The sequence below is a fragment of the Oncorhynchus mykiss genome, chromosome 13 (assembly GCF_057628025.1).
Source record: "Oncorhynchus mykiss isolate SJ-2025 chromosome 13, ASM5762802v1, whole genome shotgun sequence".
Lineage (NCBI taxonomy): Eukaryota > Metazoa > Chordata > Actinopteri > Salmoniformes > Salmonidae > Oncorhynchus > Oncorhynchus mykiss.
In genome coordinates, this window is record NC_143034.1 from 67,654,695 (window position 1) to 67,677,483 (window position 22,789).

At 44.6% G+C, this 22,789-nt stretch overlaps 2 protein-coding genes across 5 annotated transcripts in view; one reads left to right on the forward strand and one right to left on the reverse strand.

Moving 5' to 3' along the window:
* vasnb (vasorin b) overlaps window positions 1-22,789 on the forward strand; it is a 438,263-nt gene that overhangs the window by 198,912 nt on the left and 216,562 nt on the right. The gene's annotated exons all lie outside the window — the stretch shown is intronic.
* Window positions 1,827-21,659, reverse strand: tfap4 (transcription factor AP-4 (activating enhancer binding protein 4)). Of its 4 annotated transcripts, none has more exons than XM_036941752.2 (7): window positions 20,680-21,659; window positions 18,412-18,619; window positions 11,379-11,477; window positions 10,845-11,033; window positions 7,737-7,835; window positions 5,919-6,086; window positions 1,827-5,624 (listed from the first exon to the last, which is right to left on the reverse strand). In XM_036941752.2, the coding sequence occupies exons 1-7, from the start codon at window positions 20,766-20,768 to the stop codon at window positions 5,472-5,474; spliced, it is 1,005 nt and encodes a 334-aa protein (XP_036797647.1). In that variant the 5' UTR covers window positions 20,769-21,659; the 3' UTR covers window positions 1,827-5,471. The 4 variants fall into 4 exon arrangements, with proteins under 4 accessions (XP_036797647.1, XP_036797649.1, XP_090053462.1 ...); XM_036941754.2 differs by having other exon boundaries at window positions 18,454-18,619; window positions 20,680-21,114; XM_090197336.1 differs by lacking the exon at window positions 7,737-7,835 and having other exon boundaries at window positions 18,454-18,619; window positions 20,680-21,102.

The following is a 22,789-nucleotide window of genomic DNA, read 5'->3' on the forward strand; positions in this document are numbered from 1 at the left end:
TCTGCCATTTGACAGCTGCTAATTTCCACCCAGACAGCATGGATAGTGCCTGTCATAACATGGCGAGTGTCACTATCCCTGCAGTACCATCATGGGGGCATGATTCAGAGTGGGTCTGGGCACCAGAACACTTACCATTCCAGAATTCCAATGGGACATTTTTGAATGGTGATCACATATCTGGTGTGAACCTGTGAGCTAGACAGGCCGAGAAAGAACGAGTGAGGGAATGAGAGACAGAGAGAGACTGAAAATGAACACTGCATAGACACTGAAGTACTAGAGGACAGTGACATGCCACCTACTGGAGTCACTAGTGCTGCAAACTGTCACAGACGCCGATGGTGACGGTGGGCCATCTTTATTTAGCACCAGACCAGCCTGACTGTGGGTCTGCCCAGGGGGCTTCTGGCACGACAACCAATCATAAAAGGGACACATGTACATAAACCAGAGAGCTGGAGTGAACCAACAGGAGGGAAGGAAGGAGAGCGAGAACCTGGGCCACGTTCAATAAAACCTGTTTCATGACTACAGAACACAACCCTTTTTTAACCCTTCGCTATACAGTGGGGCAAAAAAGTATTTAGTCAGCCAACAATTGTGCAAGTTTTCCCACTTAAAAGATGAGAGGCCTGTAATTTTCATCATAGGTACACTTCAACTATGACAGACAAAATGAGAAAAAAAAATCCAGAAAATCACATTGTAGGATTTTTAATGAATTTATTTGCAAATTATGGTGGAAATAAGTATTTGGTCAATAACAAAAGTTTATCTCAATACTTTGTTATATACCCTTTGTTGGCAATGACAGAGGTCAAACGTTTTCTGTAAGTCTTCACAAGGTTTTCACACTGTTGCTGGTATTTTGGCCCATTCCTCCATGCAGATCTCCTCTAATATAACTTTTTGGTAAAAACTCAACTCGTCGTGTTTGGAGGACAAAGAATGCTGAGTTGCATCCAAAGAACACCATACCTACTGTGACGCATGGGGGTGGACACATCATGCTTTGGGGCTGTTTTTCTGCAAAGGGACCAGGACGACTGATCCGTGTAAAGGAAAGAATGAATGGGGCCATGTATCGTGAGATTTTGAGTGAAAACCTCCATCCATCAGCAAGGGCATTGAAGATGAAACGTGGCTGGGTCTTTCAGCATGACAATGATCCCAAACACACCGCCCGGGCAACGAAGCGGTGGCTTCGTAAGAAGCATTTCAAGGTCCTGGAGTGACCTAGCCAGTCTCCAGATCTCAACCCCATAGAAAATCTTTGGAGGGAGTTGAAAGTCTGTGTTGCCCAGCAACAGCCCCAAAACATCACTGCTCTAGAGGAGATCTGCATGGAGGAATGGGCCAAAATACCAGCAACAGTGTGTGAAAACCTTGTGAAGACTTACAGAAAACGTTTGACCTCTGTCATTGCCAACAAAGGGTATATAACATAATCTCAATAATAAGTATTGAGATAAACTTTTGTTATTAACCAAATACTTATTTTCCACCATCATTTGCAAATAAATTCATTAGAAATCCTACAATGTGATTTTCTGGAATTTTTTTTCTCATTTTGTCTGTCATAGTTGAAGTGTACCTATGATGAAAATTACAGGCCTCTCTCATCTTTTTAAGAGGGAGAACTTGCACAATTGGTGGCTGACTAAATACTTTTTTGCCCCACTGTTACATCACCGGTGTCATAGAAATTGCACTGCCGTAAAAATGTATTACATTTAAAATCAGATATGTAACAGTTAAACTGCTCTTAAATGCTAATGTGCTAGCTACACAAAGTGATAGTGATAAACAGAAACGAGACCAACTTGTAAAAAATGAAGTACAAACTTTATTATTCTGTCTTTACAAAAGGCACAAGCCTCTTCTTTATCCACCCACAAGTTTCTTCTTAAAAAAAAACTCTAAATATAATAGCTTCTCAACGACCGTGTGGACTGACTGTCCAACAAAACATAAGACAACAGATAAAGAGGAGCTGGGGAGGAGAGGAGGGCGTGAGTGACGGAGAGGGAAGACAGGATGAGAGTCTTGTGTTGACTACAGACAGACAAAGAGATGGGGGACAGACAGACATGGGACAGGGGTTGTATTCACTAGGGCACACCGTAGCAATGGAAAATTAAAACAACTGTTTCTTATTGGGCAAGGTCAGGTAGTATCTCCCTGTTTCAGTCCATTTTCTTTCGTTTGGTGCCTAATGAATACACCCAGGGTATATGACCGGGTCAGACACAGGGAAAAGGGGAAATACACAGCTGTGTGGTTTTAGTCTCACAACATATCAAGAGCTTCAGCCGAGGAGAGGCCCCCTTTCAGAAAATAAGAGGAACCCTCTCCCATATATAGTACAGTAAGTGCTTTAGAACCGTAACCCCCCCCATTCACTGACCTCCTCCCTGACCCCTGCCCACCTCACAGGCAATCTGTTATGTATCTAACAGAGATATCGTATAGAAGATACACAAAACATCTATGGGACAGTGCTTGGCATCAGCAGAGAAAATGTTTGAACACAGGTACTGAAAAGGGCTACTACGGACATAGCATAAAGCGTAACCAAACAAAAACAACAACATTTTCTTCAGCAATCAATAGGACTGGATCAGAGGACCGCCCCTACCGATCCAGATTATAAGGTTTATAGAGGGCACACCTCAAGAATCACTGACCATTTCCAAATAATGGAACTCAACATGGCTAAGTTGGTTTTTTTCCTGGGTGAACACAGTGGTTGCGTTCCAGGCTGACTAAATTACAGTCACAGTGCATGCAGCAACCTATGGCTGCGTGCCACCTCACTGACTTTCCAGTCCGGCATCAGTTGGCGGTGTCATTTTGTGGTAAGCTGATACAAAAACACCTATCCAGGCATTGTGAGGTTCTGGCATGCGACTGCAATGAAGTGGCCTTGAACGTGGCCAGTGTGAATCCACTGTAAATACCAAGAAGGAAGGATAGGAGGGAGATGCGTCTCATCTGACCAGCAGTAAAAGGACTCCCTCTACACTCAAAGGGAAGACATAAGGGACAATCAACAAATCAATACAATTTACCATCAAATCATTTTACATTAAAAACGATTCCTCTGCGATTGGCCGTATTGTGGCCAAAAATAACCTCGGACAAAACCGTTGCTTTTTGCTCTTGAAAAGTGCCAGTTAGAGATGTTAAAGGTACTGGTGGAATCTTCTGGAATGTCTAAAAACAATGCATCCACATCTCCTTTTGGAAACCGCAGCACACTAAAACAAAGCATAAGCCACCAAGTGTGTATTTATATGGGGAGGTTCTGGACATAAAGGTTTACAGTATCAATCCTATTGAACAGTGTTCAGGCGTTCTCTATATAGGTGTGGCCAGCCTCTACCTCTTTCTCGCTCTGACTCCAAGGCTGGCCTCACAGTGCCTACCCTGCACATTAGAAGCTGTGTTATGGCAAACCGCTGCCCCCCTCTCTCTCGCTCTCCGCACACCCCAGGCAGCATGTTATCCTGGGTGCAATCCAGATGGGCTTATTCTCAACAATTTCTGTAAGTATTGTAAGGATCTGACAATCTGCACAGAATCTGGGTCTCTCGAACCCACCATGACTGTACATGTGTGTCTGCATTCCCCCCTCACTCCACGAGATAGGAGAACCCCCAAAACAACAAGGTTTCAATCAGGTCAGCCTGGGAAAACTCAGGCTTTTGAAAAAGTGTCTGTGATCCCTGTAAAACCACTGTCATATCTGGGGCACAACAAAACCATCATAGACAGACTTTACAGAGAGAATGAAACACACTGAAAAGCACAATAATAAAAACGGACAATAGCCAGGGATGCTAACTGGTCGGGGCACAAAGGAGGCAAAACATTTTGTTTTGCACGGTGACACGCTAGAAATCTGTGGAAACCGCAAGAAGATGTGTCTATTTTCAGAGTGGGGTTGTCACAATATCAACATTTTACTAATGACGTGATACCACGCCAAGTATCACGATGCCGAGTAGTATGGTGATACCAGAGATACCTGCCCCCCCAGGACGCGTGTTCCTATTAGTGGAAACAGAGTGAAATGCGCAGTCAACCAATATCATTGGCAGTTAAGGATCTAAACTCACAAACATCAGAGAGACGTTTCCAAAACTCAAGGACAAATGATGGGAGGAGCTTTATCAGATCTGGGACCATTAATTACACAGGGGGGTGTGAGTGTTCTCCTACAATATCAAACAGAGGCCTGTCCCAAATACAGGGCTTTCCTAACCCCGGACACAACCCACCTAATTACAGCGTGGAGCTGGATACACCAGCCTACCCTGTGTGTACAACAGCAAAAACACACAAAGGGTTTTAAAACTCAAGACATACCCATTGATTAGCTTATTCAACAAGCTAGATGCCAAAATGTCAGAAGCAACACACGAAAGGGTGAATCGCTGTTACAGGTTTTCATCTGTACTACTAATTAGGGGAGAGTGTCACCTATAAAAATGTCTACTGGGAACCCAGCCCAGTAAAAAGTGTGATGGCACAGAAAGAGAAAGAGGGAACCGGAAGTGCACTCCTCCTCTTTCCATAGTAAGCTTAGCTTTAGCTTTGTCTCCTAACAGCACCACTGAAATGAACAGACCTCTAGCTGCGTCAATATGGTCACGTTTCAGTTCAATCCCTGTGATTTATCGACCAGAGCCCCCGAGCACAACACAAGATCAAAAAGAAAACCTGTAACGCAAACTCTTACAAATTCTTTGTAAAGTACAACAGAAAAACGACAACATTTTCTCTTACTAAGGAGCCAAAAGGTGTGTTGGAACTGATTTAGAATGAGTCTTTGAATGCTCACAGTGTCTCATCGCTCAGGGGAGATTCCCCTGGGCAGAAATATGGTGAAGAGATACAGGAAGTAGAAGATTTCTTGTAGAAATGATCTCTAGTATGGGGGGTGTGGGGTCACCTGGGACGTCTGTGCTGCTGGTTGGGGTACACCTGTCCTGTCCAGGCGCGCTTTCCTGCTCGCTGGGCAGAAGTTGCTTATTTGGTTTTGGAGAAGGTGAGAAAGAGTCTCCATTGGACAACTGAGCCAAGGGACCGGGCTGGACCTGGGTGTGACACTTCCATCCTCAGGCAGCCCTCTGGAGGAGCTAGACCCAGAGAGGGAGTGGGTTGAATGGGTGTTTCGTGACCGATGGGAAGGCTGCTGGCTGCTTGAGCTATGTGGAACGGTCAGGTCAACCCATCACCTTTCTACTGATGTTTTTTGTCCGGTTTGAGAAAAAGCAAGAAAGCAGAAAAGGGAGACAGAAAGAAGTGTGTATGTGTAATTATCCAGTTACAGTAGACTATCCTAGTTCAGTGTGTGTGTGAGTCTGATCCGTCTATCCAACCTAATAAATGGCCATATAATCAGAGTATTGTGGGTGTTTTACAGGGCCCCCTCTCGTGGCCCTTGTGTGTGATGGGAGGCCTCAGGGCAGTGAGCAGTCCTCTGGCCACTCGCTGTCGGACGCCGTGTCGGACCCCGCTGTGTCTGTGAGGGCGCGTCCCTGGGTGACGATCACCGCCCGGCGCTGTTCCTCCTCCCCCACCCTCTCCTGGATGCTCTCAATGTGCTGGATGGCCTGGAGATGGAGGGAGAGAGACAGATATGGAGGGAAGCAGAGAGTGAATGAAAAACAGCAGTGGCAGACGCAGTGACTACACCACCATCTGGTGTTCACATGTGGAAATGCACTGACAATTGCCACTTTTTATGGACACTTTCCATAGAACTACCAAGTGTTTTACAAACTGACAGAAGAAAAATCTATCTGCAACATACCAAAGATAACAGTTGCATAAATTCAGAGCGCAGTTTTTTCTCCCTGGGTTTGATACAACTACAATTTCTCCACTAGTGTTCTTCTTTGGCTCACCTGCACAATGGTGTCCAGGTTCTGGCGAGACGTGGAGGCTGTGTTGATGACAGAGGCCGGGCCCATGGTTACCACGGTGACGTGATGGGGAGGCGGGGCTGGTGCGGGGGCTGGGACGATGACCGTGGGGTGGTGGGTGGGGGCGGGGGACGACCTGGGGGCCAGCACCTGGAGGGACGGGAGGATGAAGAGGTCACACAGATATACATTGTGCATGTTAGAAATTGACTACAGTAGAGTCAGACTACACAGAATTACAAATCACCTTGCATCCCAAATAACTACAGTGTATTCAGACCCCTTGACTTTTTCCACATTTCTGTTATGTTAAAGCCGTGTTCTAAAATTGATTACATTGTTCGCCCCCCCCTCACCAATCTACACATAATACCCCACAATGACAAAGAAAAAACAGAGTAAAGGGTCTGAATAGTTATGTAAATATAATATTTCAGTTGTTTATTTTGAATACATTTGCTAAAATGTCTAAAAACCTGTTTCTTTATGTCCTTATTGGATATTGTGTGTAGATTGATGAGTAAAATAATACATTTTATCCATTTTAGAATAAGGCTGTAACTTAACAAAATGTGGAAAAGGTTAAGGGGTCTGAATACTTTCTGAATGCACTGTATTCATGGGATCAAGATGAGTGATTCTGCACCTCTCCTTGCCCAAACCGATCCCCGAAAACACACTGGTTGACACTCGCACTCAGTGAAAGTGAATTTTTAGAAAGAGCAAGACATTTGGTTCAGTCATCCTAAAACGCCACATGATGACTAACAACAGATTATATCCCAGCTTTATTATTTAATAACATGAAAATACACCAGCAGACTCATCTTCCCAACACCCCTTTCCTAGGGGCTTCTGCTGCCCTCTGGTGAACAACAATACAACTACCATACACCTTACTATGTTCCTCTCCAGCCTGAGCCCTAGTGACACTGTCATCATGCTGTTCCCTATTCAACCTGAGATGCCACCGTGAGGGAGGGAGAGACCGTCACCGCAGAGATGGGATTTCTAGAGCCATATAAAATGAACAAAATGCATCAGCGATTCGTATTTTCCTTCCACTTCCTGAAGAGGCAACAGCACAGGAACGCCCGTCTGTGTGCGCATGTTTGTCTACCACTTCGTGTAGCCGCTAGTGGTGATGCTAATGTCATGACAACCATCTTCTGGTAGATAGAAATGGTTCTTAAAAACTTTGGGAACCATAAAAAGTGGCTTGTATCATGATTATTTGCATCAATCGAGGGGACGTCTGTTTTGTAAACTCTGCCATCAAATGAGCGCTACAGAGACATTGCTACCCAAACAACAGTCTCTAGCTGGTGTGCAGCTCAATTAAAGGGTAACTACACCCCAAAATCAACCTTTCTTTTTCCACACCTCAAAAGTTGTCTCCTGGTGTGGTCTAAGTATTATTGTGGACTTACAACATCCAGTTGTGTAGTTTTTCTTTTAAAAAATGTGTGATTTTGAAAGCAAAACAGAATCAGGAAAAAGCAATAACAACAAAAATATGGGACTAGAATGATTCCCGGGCTCTCAAGGATGTGACTGAAACGTAGTGATCTGTGCGCCAGTAATGGAGAGTCGGCTGTAAATGTGTCAGAGCTGTTGACCGCGGTAAACCTTGAGCTCAGCTATATGTTACTCTCAGACGGGTGCTGTGTTGATGCGTTTCCACTGTGGCGATTTAGAGTCTTCCTGACGCCTCTGGAGACAATAATGTATGTCACATCAGTAGTGTGTGTGTGTTGATATGCGAGTGTGATTGTATGTCTCTCAGTCTCTTTCTCTCACCTGTGGGCTGTGGGCTGGGGTGCTGGCTCTCTCCTGCTGCTCGGAGTGAGTTCCTAACACATGTTCAGGCTGAGTACCACCAACCACAACACAGCAGACCTGAGTGGTTAACAGAGGTAGGACTCAGACTGGAGACAATAACACGGCCATTACTGAATATGCACCGTCATATCTATTATCTCTGCGCAACATTGCTAATGAGTATGGTCATTAAAGCCTTGGATTGGTCTTTATATACTGAACATAAATATAAACGCAACATGCAACAATTACAAAGACTTTATTGAGTATAAGGAAATCAGTCAACTGAGATAAATTAATTAGGCCCTAATTTATGGATTTCACATGATTGGGAATACAGATATAAATATGTTGGGGGAAAAAGAAGGGGTGTGGATCAGAAACCCAGTCAGTCTCTGGTGGGACCACCATTTGCCTCATGCAGCGTGACACTTCTTCTTCACATAGAGTTGATCAGGCTGTTGATTGTGGCCTATGGAATGTTGCCCCACTCCTCTACAATGGCTGTGCGAAGTTGCTGGATATTGGCGGGAATTGGAACATGCTGTCGTACACGTCCACCCAGAGCATCCCACACATGCTCAATGGGTGACACATCTGGTGAGTATGCGGTGAGTATGCAGGCCATAGAAGAACTGGCACAGTTTCAGCTTCCAGGAATTGTGTACAGATCCTTGGGACATGAGGCTGTGTACTATCATGCTAAAACATGAGGTGCATTTTATAGGCCTTCCCAATGGTACTATGCATTGGCATTCAAATAGACTGAATTTGACAGCCTACCGGAGAGATGTTGGCGATGCAAGCACACTGATAAAGCCTGTCCGTGTAGGCTACCAGGAGCATGAATCTCACCCTGTCCATGTAGGCTACCAGTAGCATTAATCTCACCCTTCCATTTAGGCCACCAGTAGCATTAATCTCACCCTGTCCATGTAGGCTACCAGGAGCATGAATCTCACCCTGTCCATGTAGGCTACCAGTAGCATTAATCTCACCCTTCCATTTAGGCCACCAGTAGCAATAATCTCACCCTCGCCATGTAGGCTACCAGTAGCATTAATCTCACCCTCGCTATGTAGGCTAACAATAACATTAATCTCACCCTTCCATTTAGGCCACCAGTAGCATTAATCTCACCCTCGCTATCTAGGCTACCAGTAGCATTAATCTCACCCTCGCCATTTTGGACACCGATTATGGCCGATTACATTGCACTCAACGAGGAGACTGCGTGGCAGGCTGACTACCTGTTACGTGACTGCAGCAAGAAGCCAAGGTAAGTTGCTCGCTAGCATTAAACGTATCTTATAAAATACAATCAATATTAACATAATCACTAGTTAACTACACATGGTTAATGATATTACTAGTTTATCTAGCTTGTCCTGCGTTGCATCTAATCGATGCGGTGCCTGTTAATTTATCATCGAATCACAGCCTACTTCACCAAATGGGTGATGATTTAACAAGCGCATTCGCGAAAAAAGCACTGTCGTTGCCCCAATGTGTACCTAACCATAAATATCAATGCCTTCCTTAAAATCAATACACAAGTATATATTTTTAAACCTGCATATTTGGTTAATATTGCCTGCTAACATGAATTTCATTTTAACTAGGGAAATTGTGTCACTTCTCTTGCGTTCCGTGCAAGCAGAGTCCGGGTTTATGCAGCAGTTTGGGCCGCCTGGCTCGTTGAGAACTGTGTGAAGTCCATTTATTCCTAGCAAAGACCATAATTAACTTGCCAGAATTGTAACAGCAATATTTAGACTTAGGGATGCCAGAGAACACCAAGATTGGCAAATTCGCCACTGGCGCCCTGTGCTCTTCACAGATGAAAGCAGGTTCACACTGAGCACATGTGACAGACGTGACAGTCTGGAGACGCCGTGGAGAACGTTCTGCTGCCTGCAACATCCTCCAGCATGACCGGTTTGGTCAGTCATGGTGTGGGGTGGCATTTCTTTGTGCTCCATGTGCTCGCCAGAGGTAGCCTGACTGCCATTAGCTACCGTATGCTGGTGCGGTTGGCCCTGGGTTCCTCCTAATGCAAGACAATGCTAGACCTCATGTGGCTGGAGTGTGTCAGCAGTTCCTGCAAGAGGAAGGCATTGGTGCTATGGACTGGCCCGCCCGTTCCCCAGACCTGAATCCAATTGAGCACATCTGGGACATCATGTCTCGCTCCATCCACCAATGCCACGTTGCACAACAGACTGTCCAGGAGTTGGCGGATGCTTTAGTCCAGGTCTGGGAGGAGATCCCTCAGGAGACCATCCGCTACCTCATCAGGAGCAAGCCCAGGCGTTGTAGGGAGGTCATACAGGCACGTGGAGGCCACACACACTACGGAGCCTCATTTTGACTTGTTTTAAGGCCATTACATCAAAGTTGGATCAGCCTGTAGTTTGGTTTTCCACTTTAATGTTGAGTGTGACTCCAAATCCAGACCTCCATGGGTTGATAAATTTGATATCCATTGATAATTTTAGTGTGATTTTGTTGTCAGCACATTCAACTATGTAAAGAAAAAAGTATTTAATAAGAATATTTCATTAATTCAGATCTAGGATGTGTTATTTTAGTGTTCCCTTTATTTTTTTGAGCAGTGTATATATACAAATCGGCTGATTAATCAGTATCGGCTTTTTTGGTCCTCCAATATCGGTATCGGTGTTGAAAAATCATAGTCGGTCGACCTCTAGTTTTGTGTCATGTTTTTCAAACGAGAAAGCAACAACAAAAAACTGTTTCCTTTGTCATGGAACGCCAAGTTGAAGTCAATATGCTGTTGACCTCAACAAACTGGCCCAACACCCGTCAATTGAAACGCTGGGAAACTCTCACAGAAACGGATCAGAAATAAAAATCATTGGATAATTATATTGGAGCAGGAGAGTTTATAAATAGCCTATTTTCAGGGACTTTTTAATGACCAAATTGAGGAAATGACTGATTTTCAACTCAAGGTTTTCCAGTACTTGATTTTCTGAGCTCCAAATTCAAGTACTTCAATCACTTCAAACAAGCACGCTGTGAAAACCCTGAATACGGAGGTTCCTGGTGTGTCTCTGTTCCTACCTCCTCCTGTCTCAAATGCTCCTCCAGCATCATGCGGACAGAGCGCTCCTTGTCCAGCTGCTGTCTCAGCTCCACCATCTCCCTCCGCAGGTCATCCGTCTTCTCCTCCTCCAAAATGTCTGGGGAACCGATCCCTTCATCCTTCTCCTCCGCCCCGCGCCTCCTCTTTGGGGAGGAGCCGCTGAACTCCTGTTGGAGCAAGAGAGGGAGCGGAGGGAGGGAGGGAGAGTAAGTCATGGAGGACTAAGATAGGGTTGATTTGGACTACGACGGGTGAGTCCTTCCATTGTGTTTGATGAACAGTCTATGAACTAAGGAATGGACACAGGAAAGTAAACTGAATTTTAAGAGCTGAGAATAGTAGAACATTTCATCTACTGAGGCCAGATTACTATTGTTAAAAAACAAAGTAATGATTCTGAGCACAGTAGTGTGTCTAGAGAGCCACGTGCTGGAAGGAACAACTGCGTATCTAAACTTAATGGGGGGGGGGGGGGGTTGTAGTAGTGACACCAAATGATGACGGTGTCTCACCTGAATGAAGCGTTTGAGCTGGCTGTTCTGTTGCAGTAGCCGTGTCTTCTCCTGCTCCAGAGCGAAGATGTACTCTGCTGTCTGCTGCAAGATGGCCGCCTGTAGAGGAGTGAACACTGTTATAACTACGACAAAATGCTACATAGCAGTAACAAGAGCCTCTTGACTGGTGCTGTAGCAGCAACTAGAGCCTCTTGACTGGTGCTGTAGCAGCAACTAGAGCCTCTTGACTGGTGCTGTAGCAGCAAATAGAACCTCTTGACTGGTGCTGTAGCAGCAACAAGAACCTATTGACTGGTGTTGTAACAGCAACAAGAGCCTCTTTACTGGTGCTGTAGCAGCAACAAGAACCTATTGACTGGTGTTGTAACAGCAACAAGAGCCTCTTTACTGGTGCTGTAGCAGCAACAAGAGCCTCTTTACTGGTGCTGTAGCAGCAACAAGAGCCTCTTTACTGGTGCTGTAGCAGCAACAAGAGCCTCTTTACTGGTGCTGTAGCAGCAACAAGAACCTATTGACTGGTGTTGTAACAGCAACAAGAGCCTCTTTACTGGTGCTGTAGCAGCAACAAGAGCCTCTTTACTGGTGCTGTAGCAGCAACAAGAGCCTATTTACTGGTGCTGTAGCAGCAACAAGAGCCTCTTTACTGGTGCTGTAGCAGCAACAAGAGCCTCTTTACTGGTGTTGTAGCAGCAACAAGAGCCTCTTTACTGGTGCTGTAGCAGCAACAAGAGCCTATTTACTGGTGCTGTAGCAGCAACAAGAGCCTCTTTACTGGTGCTGTAGCAGCAACAAGAACCTATTGACTGGTGCTGTAGCAGCAACAAGAACCTATTGACTGGTGTTGTAACAGCAACAAGAGCCTCTTTACTGGTGCTGTAGCAGCAACAAGAGCCTCTTTACTGGTGCTGTAGCAGCAACAAGAGCCTCTTTACTGGTGCTGTAGCAGCAACAAGAGCCTCTTTACTGGTGCTGTAGCAGCAACAAGAACCTATTGACTGGTGTTGTAACAGCAACAAGAGCCTCTTTACTGGTGCTGTAGCAGCAACAAGAGCCTCTTTACTGGTGCTGTAGCAGCAACAAGAACCTATTGACTGGTGTTGTAACAGCAACAAGAGCCTCTTTACTGGTGCTGTAGCAGCAACAAGAGCCTCTTTACTGGTGCTGTAGCAGCAACAAGAGCCTCTTTACTGGTGCTGTAGCAGCAACAAGAGCCTATTTACTGGTGCTGTAGCAGCAACAAGAGCCTCTTTACTGGTGCTGTAGCAGCAACAAGAGCCTCTTTACTGGTGCTGTAGCAGCAACAAGAGCCTCTTTACTGGTGCTGTAGCAGCAACAAGAGCCTCTTTACTGGTGCTGTAGCAGCAACAAGAGCCTCTTTACTGGTGCTGTAGCAGCAACAAGAACCTATTGACTGGTGTTGTAACAGCAACAAGAGCCTCTTTACTGGTGCTGTAGCAGCAACAAGAACCTATTGACTGGTGTTGTAACAGCAACAAGAGCCTCTTTACTGGTGCTGTAGCAGCAACAAGAGCCTCTTTACTGGTGCTGTAGCAGCAACAAGAGCCTCTTTACTGGTGCTGTAGCAGCAACAAGAGCCTATTTACTGGTGCTGTAGCAGCAACAAGAGCCTCTTTACTGGTGCTGTAGCAGCAACAAGAGCCTCTTTACTGGTGCTGTAGCAGCAACAAGAGCCTCTTTACTGGTGCTGTAGCAGCAACAAGAGCCTGTACAACTTCAAAGGGAAGACTTGTCTATCAACTCATCAGTAGGTGTTACAGGTCTGCTTGAAAGTTAGTGAGCCCCTTGTTCTATTACAGATGTGTTTAGTTTTTACCATCAAATCTTCATTTAATCAGAACCAGTCTTTTTGATCTGACATAACAGGTTTATATTTACCAATACCATATGTTGGTGTAGAGGAAATTATTCTTGTAGTAGAAAAACAGAATTAAAAAGGAATTAGTGCAGGTGCAAAAATAAGAGAACCACAAGTTGCATTGGTTAAATCAAGTAGGTATGTAGAATCAGGTGGGTAAAATAAGAGAACCACAAGTTGCATTGGTTAAATAAAGTAGGTATGTAGAATCAGGTGGGTAAAATAATTTGGTACCAAATGACCCAATCAAAGGAGAGATCGTTAGGAAAGAGTTTGGGCGGGACTCTGACAAATAGAGATAAGAAACCTGGTCAGTTTGGTGTTACCCAACCAGGTGAAGGCAAAGCACGCCATGCTGCGAGGAAAGGAGATCTCAGAGGACATCAGGACGTGGGTATTGAGAGGACATCAGTCGGGGGAAGGTTATAAAATCATCTCAAAAAGATGTGAGCTCCATCAGTCCACTGTTTACAAATGGAGAGCATTTAACATCACAGCAACTCGGCCTTGAAGTGGACATCCTTCCAAAATATCCCCAAGAGCCACAAGAACAATAATAAATCTGGTAAAAACCAACCCAAATATAACATCTAGAGATTTTCAGACCTCCCTTGCTGCATCTCAGGTAAATGTGCCTGCTTCAACAATAAGAAGAACACTGAATCCAAATGCCATTCGTGGGAGGGTTGCTAGGAAGAAGCCTCTGCTGTCAAAAAAGAACCAAACTGCCTGTCTTAACTTTGCCAGAGACCACCTGGAGAAACCTGAAGGTTTCTGGATGTCTATTCTCTGGACCGATGAGTCCAAAACTGAAAACGAAAACACAACACGGTCTACCCCCAAAATAACCTTATCCCAAAGTCAAGCATGGTAATGGAAATGTCAAGATCTGGGGCTGCTTTTACTTCTCTGAACTGGGACGACTCCACATCACTAAGGGAACCATGAATTCTTGAACAGACAAGGGGATTCTTGAACAGAACGTCATGCCATCAGTCAAGGAGCTAAAGCTGGGCCGAAAGTGGGTCTTCCAACAAGACAAAGACTTAAAGCAAATCTACCAAATAATAGCTCAGGAGAAAGAAGATTTGTGTTTTGGATTGGTCAATCCTGACCTAAATCCAATCGAGATGCTGTGGCAGGACCTGAAGCGGGCAGGTCATGCCAGACACCCCTCAAACCTCACTCAATTGGCTGAGTTCTGTAAGAAGGAGTGGGCAAAAATCCCTCAAAAACAGACATCAGAGACTGATCACTGGCTATAGGAGACAGTTACTCCAAGTTATCGCTGCTAATAACTATTGACTGAAGGGGCTCACATATTTGAGCACACATCAAATCTGAGTTTCTGTTAAATAAACCACTTTTGTTAGATGAACAATGAAAATATATATATTTTTTGTTTCTGTCATTTACCTGGAATGTCTGTATTACGAAATGGGGTTAATATGTTTATTTTAATATTTTATAGCACAATAAATGACCAGCCTGTAGGGTTCACATTATTTCAAGCAGCACTGTACATATCTAGAATCATATGTACTGGGAGTTGAACAGACATGGCAATATCCCCGTCTGTCTGACTGATCTCTATAGACTTTAACCTACTGTCTCACTATCCCTGTCTGATCTCTCTAGACGAACCTACTAACCCCGTCTGTCTGACTGATCTCTATAGACTTTAACCTACTGTCCCACTATCCCTGTCTGATCTCTCTAGACGAACCTACTAACCCCGTCTGTCTGGCTGATCTCTATAGACCTTAACCTACTGTCCCACTATCCCTGTCTGATCTCTCTAGATGAACCTACTAACCCAATCTCCCTGTCTGTCTGATCTCTATAACTTGAACCTACTGTCCCAGTATCCCTGTCTGATCTCTCTAGACAAACATACTGTCCCACTATCCCTGTCTGTCTGGCTGATCTCTATAACTTGAACCTACTGTCCCACTATCCCTGTCTGATCTCTCTAGACAAACACTGTCCCACTATCCCTGTCTGTCTGGCTGATCTCTATAACTTGAACCTACTGTCCCACTATCCCCGTCTGATCTCTCTAGACAAACATACTGTCCCACTAGCCATGTCTGATCTCTCTGGACGACCCGACTAACCCAATCTCCCTGTCTGTGTGACTAATCTTTCGACTTGAACCTACTATCCCACTATACCGGTCTGACCGATCTCTCTAGACCAGGTATTCCCAAACTGGGGTACGCCCAATAAAAATGTGATTCACATGTATAAAAAAAAAATCTTCACATTTTCAAACAGCCCATTTTCCACCGGGCTATACATTTAGCTGAGTTTTTTCTCTCTCGCCTGAGTAGCCTCGCTTCACTGCCAAAAATAAAATTAAGCCATCAGTGAAATAACAACACAATGTCAAATACAGGTAGCCTAGTCAAATAATTAACATCCTAGCACATTAACCGTTACTCCCTCACGGGAATTAAACTAACGGTACGTATGTAGCCAAAAGTAGCTGCTGCTCATTAGGTTTGCTCCAAAATGGATAAATGGTTTAAAAAAAGTAAGGCCTGCGTCCATAGAGACACATACCAGCTCTACTGGTAGTACTGCTACTACCAGCAGTACTATACCTGCACCTGTCGGCGACAAGTTGTTCTGCTTCCACGAGCACATCCAATGCTTAGCATCAGTCATTCTACATTTGTTGTAGCCCAGCTAGCATGGACACTGACAGTTGTGAATCTGATGCAGACGAAAAGCTACTGACTCCTTACCCGGGAAAGCACAGAACAACAGACAGGGACATTGGACCATCGAACTACATTGATTTGGGGTTCACTTAAATTGGGAGTAGTGCCTTTCCTCAGCCACAGTGTTGTTATATGTGATAAAGTATCTCACAACTCGATGAAACCCTCAATCTATTTAGAAACAAAACATGTCAATTTGAAAAATAAGCCACAGGAGTTTTTTGAGCTAGAATAGACAACTTTTGAGTAGTAAGATGTGTATAAAAGCAACTGATACCATTAATTAGAAGGGGCTAGAAGCGTCTTATATGGTGAGCTGAGAGTGGCGGGCCTCCCGGGTGGTGCAGTGGTTAAGGGCGCTGTACTGCAGCGCCAGCTGTGCCATCAGAGTCCCTGGGTTCGCGCCCAGGCTCTGTTGTAACCGGCCACGACCGGGAGGTCTGTGGGGCGACGCACAATTGGCCTAGCGTCGTCCGGGTTAGGGATGTCCTTGTCTCATCGCGCACCAGCGACTCCCGTGGTGGGCCGGGCGCAGTGCGTGCTAGCCAAGGTTGCCAGACTTTCAACCTTCGTCTCTCCCGAGCCCGTACGGGAGTTGTAGCGATGAGACAAGATAGTAGCTACTACAACAATTGGATACCACGAAATTGGGGTTAAAATTTAACAACAAAAAAAGAGAGTGAGAGTCGCTAGGACAGGCAAGCCCCAGACTATTGTAGATGACTTCATTCTTCCTGCTGCCGCGGATATGGCTGGGACAATGCTGGGGGAAAAGGCCAAAAAAAAACAGACTTCTTCATCAAACAACACTGTTTCACGAAGCAGATGTTTTGAAACAATCACTGCTTCGCATACAAGCCAGTGAATTCTATGCGTTACAGCTGGATGAGTCAACAGATGTGGCGGGCCTGGCACAGCTCCTGGTCTGTTACATTTATGGGGAGTCAATTAAGGAAGACATCCTCTTCTGGAAACCAGGAAAACAGGAGGAGATGTGTTTAAAGTACTGGACAGCTTTGTGACATCTAATGGACTTTGGTGGTTAAGATGTGTTGGTATCTGTACTGATGGAGCAAAAGCCATGACAGGGAGACACAGTGGAGTGGTAATGCATGTGCAAGCAGTTGCTCCCGACTTCACTTGGGTACATTGCAGCATCCACCGAGAGGCTCTTGCTGCCAAGGGAATGCCTGACAGCTTGAAAGACGTTTTGGACACTACAGTGAAAATGGTTAACTTCGTTAAAGCAAGACCCCCGAACTCTCGTGTATTTTCTGCATTATGCAATGATATGGGCAGCGACCACGTAACACTTTTACAACATACAGAAGTGCGCTGGTTATCAAGAGAGAGACGAGCTTAAAGTTTTCTTTACTGACCATAATTTTCACTTGTCTGACTGCTTGCATGATGACGAGTTTCTCACACGACTGGCCTATCTGGGTGATGTCTTTTCTCACCTGAATGATCTGAATCTAGGATTACAGGGACTCTCCGCAACTATCAATGTGCGGGAGAAAAATGACGCTATGATTAATAAGTTGGAGCTCTTCTCTGTCTGCATTAACAAGGACAACACACAGGTCTTTCCATCATTGTATGATTTTTTGTTTGCAAATGAACTCAAGCTTTCTGGATCAGGCTGCGCTCAGAGTTTTACCAAGCCAGGAGTCGCTCTGTTAAAACACTGATGTCCTTTGCAACCACATACCTATGTGAGAGTGGATTCTTGGCCCCCACTAGCATGAAAACTAAATACAGGCACAGACTGTGTGTGGAAAATGATTTAAGGCTGACTCTCTCTAATTACAACCCAACGTTGCAGAGTTATGTGCATCCTTCAAGCACGCCCTTCTCATTAACCTGTGGTGAGTTATTCACAATTTCCGACGAACAAAAAATATTTTATATGTAAGATGGCTAAATAAAGAGCAAAATGATTGATTATTATTATTTGTTCTCTGGTCCTATAAGAGTTATTTGCCACTTCCCACATTCTTATGTTTAATAAACGCATTGTATAGTGTGTGTGTGTGGCAGGCTTATTACAATGATGGAGAGAAAAAACATTTGAGAGTGTGCTGACCCTGGTGCTAAACAGCTGGAGGTTGACTGTTTGAAGGGGTATGGGACTATAAAAAGTTTGGGAACCACTGTTCTAGACTTTAACCTACTAACCCAATATCCCCGTCTGTCTGATCTCTCTAGACTAACCTACTAACCCAATCTCCATGTCTGTATGATCTCGCTCTCCAACTCCCTCCTATCTGACCTTGCTAAATGTTCCCCCTCCATTTCCTTGACCACAATGTGTGGTGGACCTTTCTGCCTTTATTGTGTCCTCTTATAATTTCATTAATGCATGTTGTAGTTTGCTACACGGTTTTAATTTGTTATTGTCTAATAAACAAGTCAAAGTCTGACCTACCTTGCTGAGTTTCTCTCCCTTCCTTTCCTCCCTCGGACCCACCTTGCTGAGTTTCTCTCCGTCGCTGTGGGGGATGAGCGTCTTGAGCGATTGGAAGCCGGAGTTGATGCTCTGCATGCGCCGCCGCTCGTTGCTGTTGGCGATCTCCCGGCGGATCCGCCGCTCCTGGTCGCGCGCCGTCTCGGGGGTCAGAGGAATGTTCGCCAGGCTGGGGGGGAGGAAGAGAAGAGGTCGTAAGGTTACACAATAGGGGTCAAAGGTCCACAGAGCAGATATCAAGCGAGATCTTCAAGTTGACCTCTATTGGTCAGTTTTGAATGGAGTATAAATTCAAAACATGAATGAACCTACTGTGAGCAACAGTGCAGCTATGTATGAACTATCAAAACAAGCCAGAAAACAAAACTTTGTTGAGCTTTCAAAACAGAACCATTGTGATGGTCAATTTCGATGCTAAAAATACAGTAACAACCATGTCATGTGCCATGCTTCCTACTACCATGTTGACTGTGCCTCGAGAAAACAGCATGAAAGTGCAGAACAGGCTTTGATGCTGTTTTCTTAGAACACCCTAGCAGACGCTTCACGTGGCCCACTGCACAACACAATGCTGACGTTCCTGCTAGAACCCCTGGCCAAACCCCATTGTTTCAGACCTCTGAACCCACGGAACACAGCATGTGAGAATTCCAACCATAAAAGCGTTTGTCATCCTGATTTGTTCAGCATGGCTCCCACACAGATTCCATTTGGGATGGGAAATGTCTAATTGAACTTCCACATCCTCTGTATCTAATGGGAGTATCACTGGGAAGCTTTCTAGTAGCAAGGCTCTTATCAGTACTGACTCAGCTGCCTCAGAGCAAACACAGGGAACAATTGTGCAGACACAGATGGGGAGAGAGACCGTGTCTGCTGTTTCCTTACAACCCAGAAACCAGCCAGCAAACACAGCCTCTGCCAAATCACGACTGGGTGGTAGCGAATAGCGAACCCAGTCACAAATACAACCACCATAGCTTGACAGACTAGGAACAGTATATTAGATGAGTTGCTTTAAACAGGGTCCCCAAATTATAGCAACATTAACATAATAAACAGTCAAGTATTATCATAATAAATACACATTTGTAAGTGAGAAATAATGTTTGACAATGTATTATGGCCAAATGTGCACATCAAAGACTATAATTGAGTGTTGCTTGGACAATTTTATGCAAAATTACACAATTCGAAAATAGAACTACATGTCCCAGACCACGTGCGCAGACCACACTTTATCCTTCATCTCCGCCTCCCTGTCTACTAAAGGTTGCAAATGCATCGACTGGCCTTCCACTATACACACCCCCTAATTAAAAAGACCACTACTAATTTCTCAATCGGTTGCGGAATGCCTCGCGGCGACACAATCAATGTCATACGGTCCAATCTGTTTTAGAATGCATCGCGCCGCCACACTGCTGCGTTCAAAACCACTCATCGAGTCCTCCGCCATTACAACAATGCGACTGCTTCCTCTACATGCGGCGGCATTGCTGAGCTGCGGGAGAAAAGACGCAGTGCATACGGTACTAGAGTGCACCAAAATGTGGCCAAGAATACCAGCGAAACTATGATTTCGTTGCACAAATGCGATTACTTAAACTTTCACCGTGAATTTTACATAAATTATCCGGAAATGTGAAGTTACTGGAGGGAAGACTACGACAGATCCCTCACCACTTTAGCACAAGCATGGCCGCACTGCCCACAATAACTTCAGCGCGCTCCCCAACGAACTGAGCAAACAGTACTCCCTAGGACGTGAACGAAACATTCATAACAAAGGTGCGACACCTTTGTTATACATGTACTACCTCTCTTGCTCATATGTAAATTAGTATACTTATCCAAAACATAACGTAACCGTTGGGAAAATATCAAAATAGCCAGGGATCTCTCGGAACAGAGCAGCAGCGTGGTGTGCATGTAACCACGTGGGGTATGTTTGTTAGCTACTAAATGTCTAGATTTAGCTAAAGTAACGGTAAAATTAAGTTACATATGAATGTACTGAATCGTCTTCTACCTAATATGAGTACTTAATCGATATTCAATAAAGGTAATTGTCTCGCTCTTTGACAGTGGGTCGTGTACAGTACACAATAACATACAGATCAAATCAAGCATGTTGCCACGCCACAGTCTCTAAATGCGCACCACCAGCAGAGATAAACAAATTGTTATCGTATACAATAAGGCGAAATAGTAAAAATGCACACACACCTACAAAGACCCCCAATCACTTCCTTCTCCGTTTTCCTAAAATGTTGCAAGGAGGGCACCTTCTGTGCTGGTACCATGAAATACTCCATGCTTTCCTCTCCAGTTGTGTGTCCCCCGGTTCAAATGAATTAACGCACAAAATATGTTCCAGTTTCAGGTGCAAATTCCCTTGCTCATAAATCTAGAATAATTTCATAATTCGGAAAATTCCTTATGTAGTAGCAGAGCAGTCGGAGTTCTAAACGTTACTCTACTTCCAGCTGATAGGGTTCCCTCGTTGTGTGGCGCTCTCAATCTCTCTCTCTTTCCTTCTGCATGTACGTGTATGTGTGTAGTTGCAGCTGATCGGATGTCTTTCAAGGCGGGAAACAGCTGGTAGGAATCACACAGCACTACCAAAAGCCTCCTTCCGCGGACAGAGGGACTGCATCATGTAAACAAAGGATTATTTAAATCTACACTGGAGGGGGCGAGGCACGAGTCTGGTTGATTAAATGATAGCCACAAATGTAGAATTGTTTCCATTGAGTGATACCGATCACTGATGCTATATCTCGAATCCTAGTAGCCTAATCTACAGTTATTATGACATTATCTATTTTGTGAGGATTTTCCACGTAAATTAGGAAAAACATTATTTTTTTTGCATGCGTCACTTAATTATTTTAAATCTACGATGTTTTTCGAAATGTTAGCGATAGAGCGGAGGAAACCAGTCTGTTGTAGGGGCACTGGTCTCCTCTCACTATGAAGCGAACAAGCGGGATCAGCTGACGAGTTGGCAGGGCTCACAAAAACAGCAACAAACTGTGGGGGGCTCGAGTGGGGAGAGGAGCGAAGGGAAACAGCGCCGAGAGAAAGAAGCTGACATTGAACAGCTGAATGTGTTCACCATTTTGGGTGTAGGAGAGGAGAGTTACCTAATCGCCACTCCTGCCTTGTTGGTGCGTGCTGTGCGAGCAGAACAGAACTCGAGCCACAAAATGGGAGCAGTACCCTTGCACCCGGAAATGTGTGTAGGATAAGCGTGTGTAGCAATGTTACAATGTTGGTCAATTTCACGGCTGATCAGTCGCTGCTGCAACAATTGTTACACTTGCTGCTGTTGCTGTGTACAATGTTGCATGCCAGGCTATTACGGCGTTATAGTATAGCGCCATCTTTCTCCCAAAACTGCAGGCAATCCGCAAGTTTAGCACAGGATCATTTAGCTACTTATTGACACGCCCCAGCTATTGCTTTTCCTATGCTATTAGCGATTAATAGTTTTTATATGACATCATAGATAGGCTGGACCTAGATTCATTGACAAAAAAAATGAAAGCCTGCAGTCAGCTGGTTTTGCTTCTAGGCTAAAGGAGCTCACTGGGTGGTCAGGTTAGGTCCTGCCATGGAAAAGGAAGACCTGGTGCATGTCCTGCAGCGTGATGCACCATGCAACATACACAGTATTGCAGATGACATTGACAATACACAACTATTTTCAGCTACTGAAGAGACATCATCTAGGGAGGCTATTCCACATTCCTATGTAACTTTAATATTGTGCCCATGTGATCTGAATGGTCTGAATAACATACCTGTAATAAATGGAGGGCAGGAAAGATTAGAGCATTTTGCATTATGTCAGAGAACATTGTTAGTTGCATAGCCTATACACATAATTATAAGCAAAGTAGCCTATTACATCACTAATATGGGTAACCATTAAGAGCCTAAACTCATGCCTCCAGTCTCATTTCTGATTCTGCCCTTCACACCTGAATCTGAGCATTCCCAACAGTGTTTATTCAGTAGTCTACCTAGTCATAAAACAAATGAACAACTGGATTCGTTTTACAGGAAGAAAAAAAAACTCTGCAACAAATCTAACATACTGTACATCGGTAAAGGTGGCAATGAATCTGTTATTACATATATTTGCACCAGTCATCATTGCTCATAGGGCTACACTTCTCCTCCAGTACACACACACACACACACACACACACACACACACACACACACACACAGGCCCCGGAGGACAGCCAGGGACACTGGCATAATACCACAAAAGGACGAAGGCAACACAGTTGAACAGGAATATAATGAATTAGTTAAGTGTCATGTT

Coding starts and splice junctions, on each gene's coding strand:
- tfap4 (XM_036941752.2), bottom strand. CDS start 20,768: ATGGAGTATTTCATGGTACCAGCACAGAAGGTGCCCTCCTTGCAACAT. Junction 11,034..11,378: donor AGCTCAAACGCTTCATTCAG/GTGAGACACCGT, acceptor TTGCTCCAACAG/GAGTTCAGCGGCTCCTCCCC. Junction 6,087..7,736: donor CCCCAGCCCACAGCCCACAG/GTGAGAGAAAGA, acceptor CCGTCCCTCCAG/GTGCTGGCCCCCAGGTCGTC.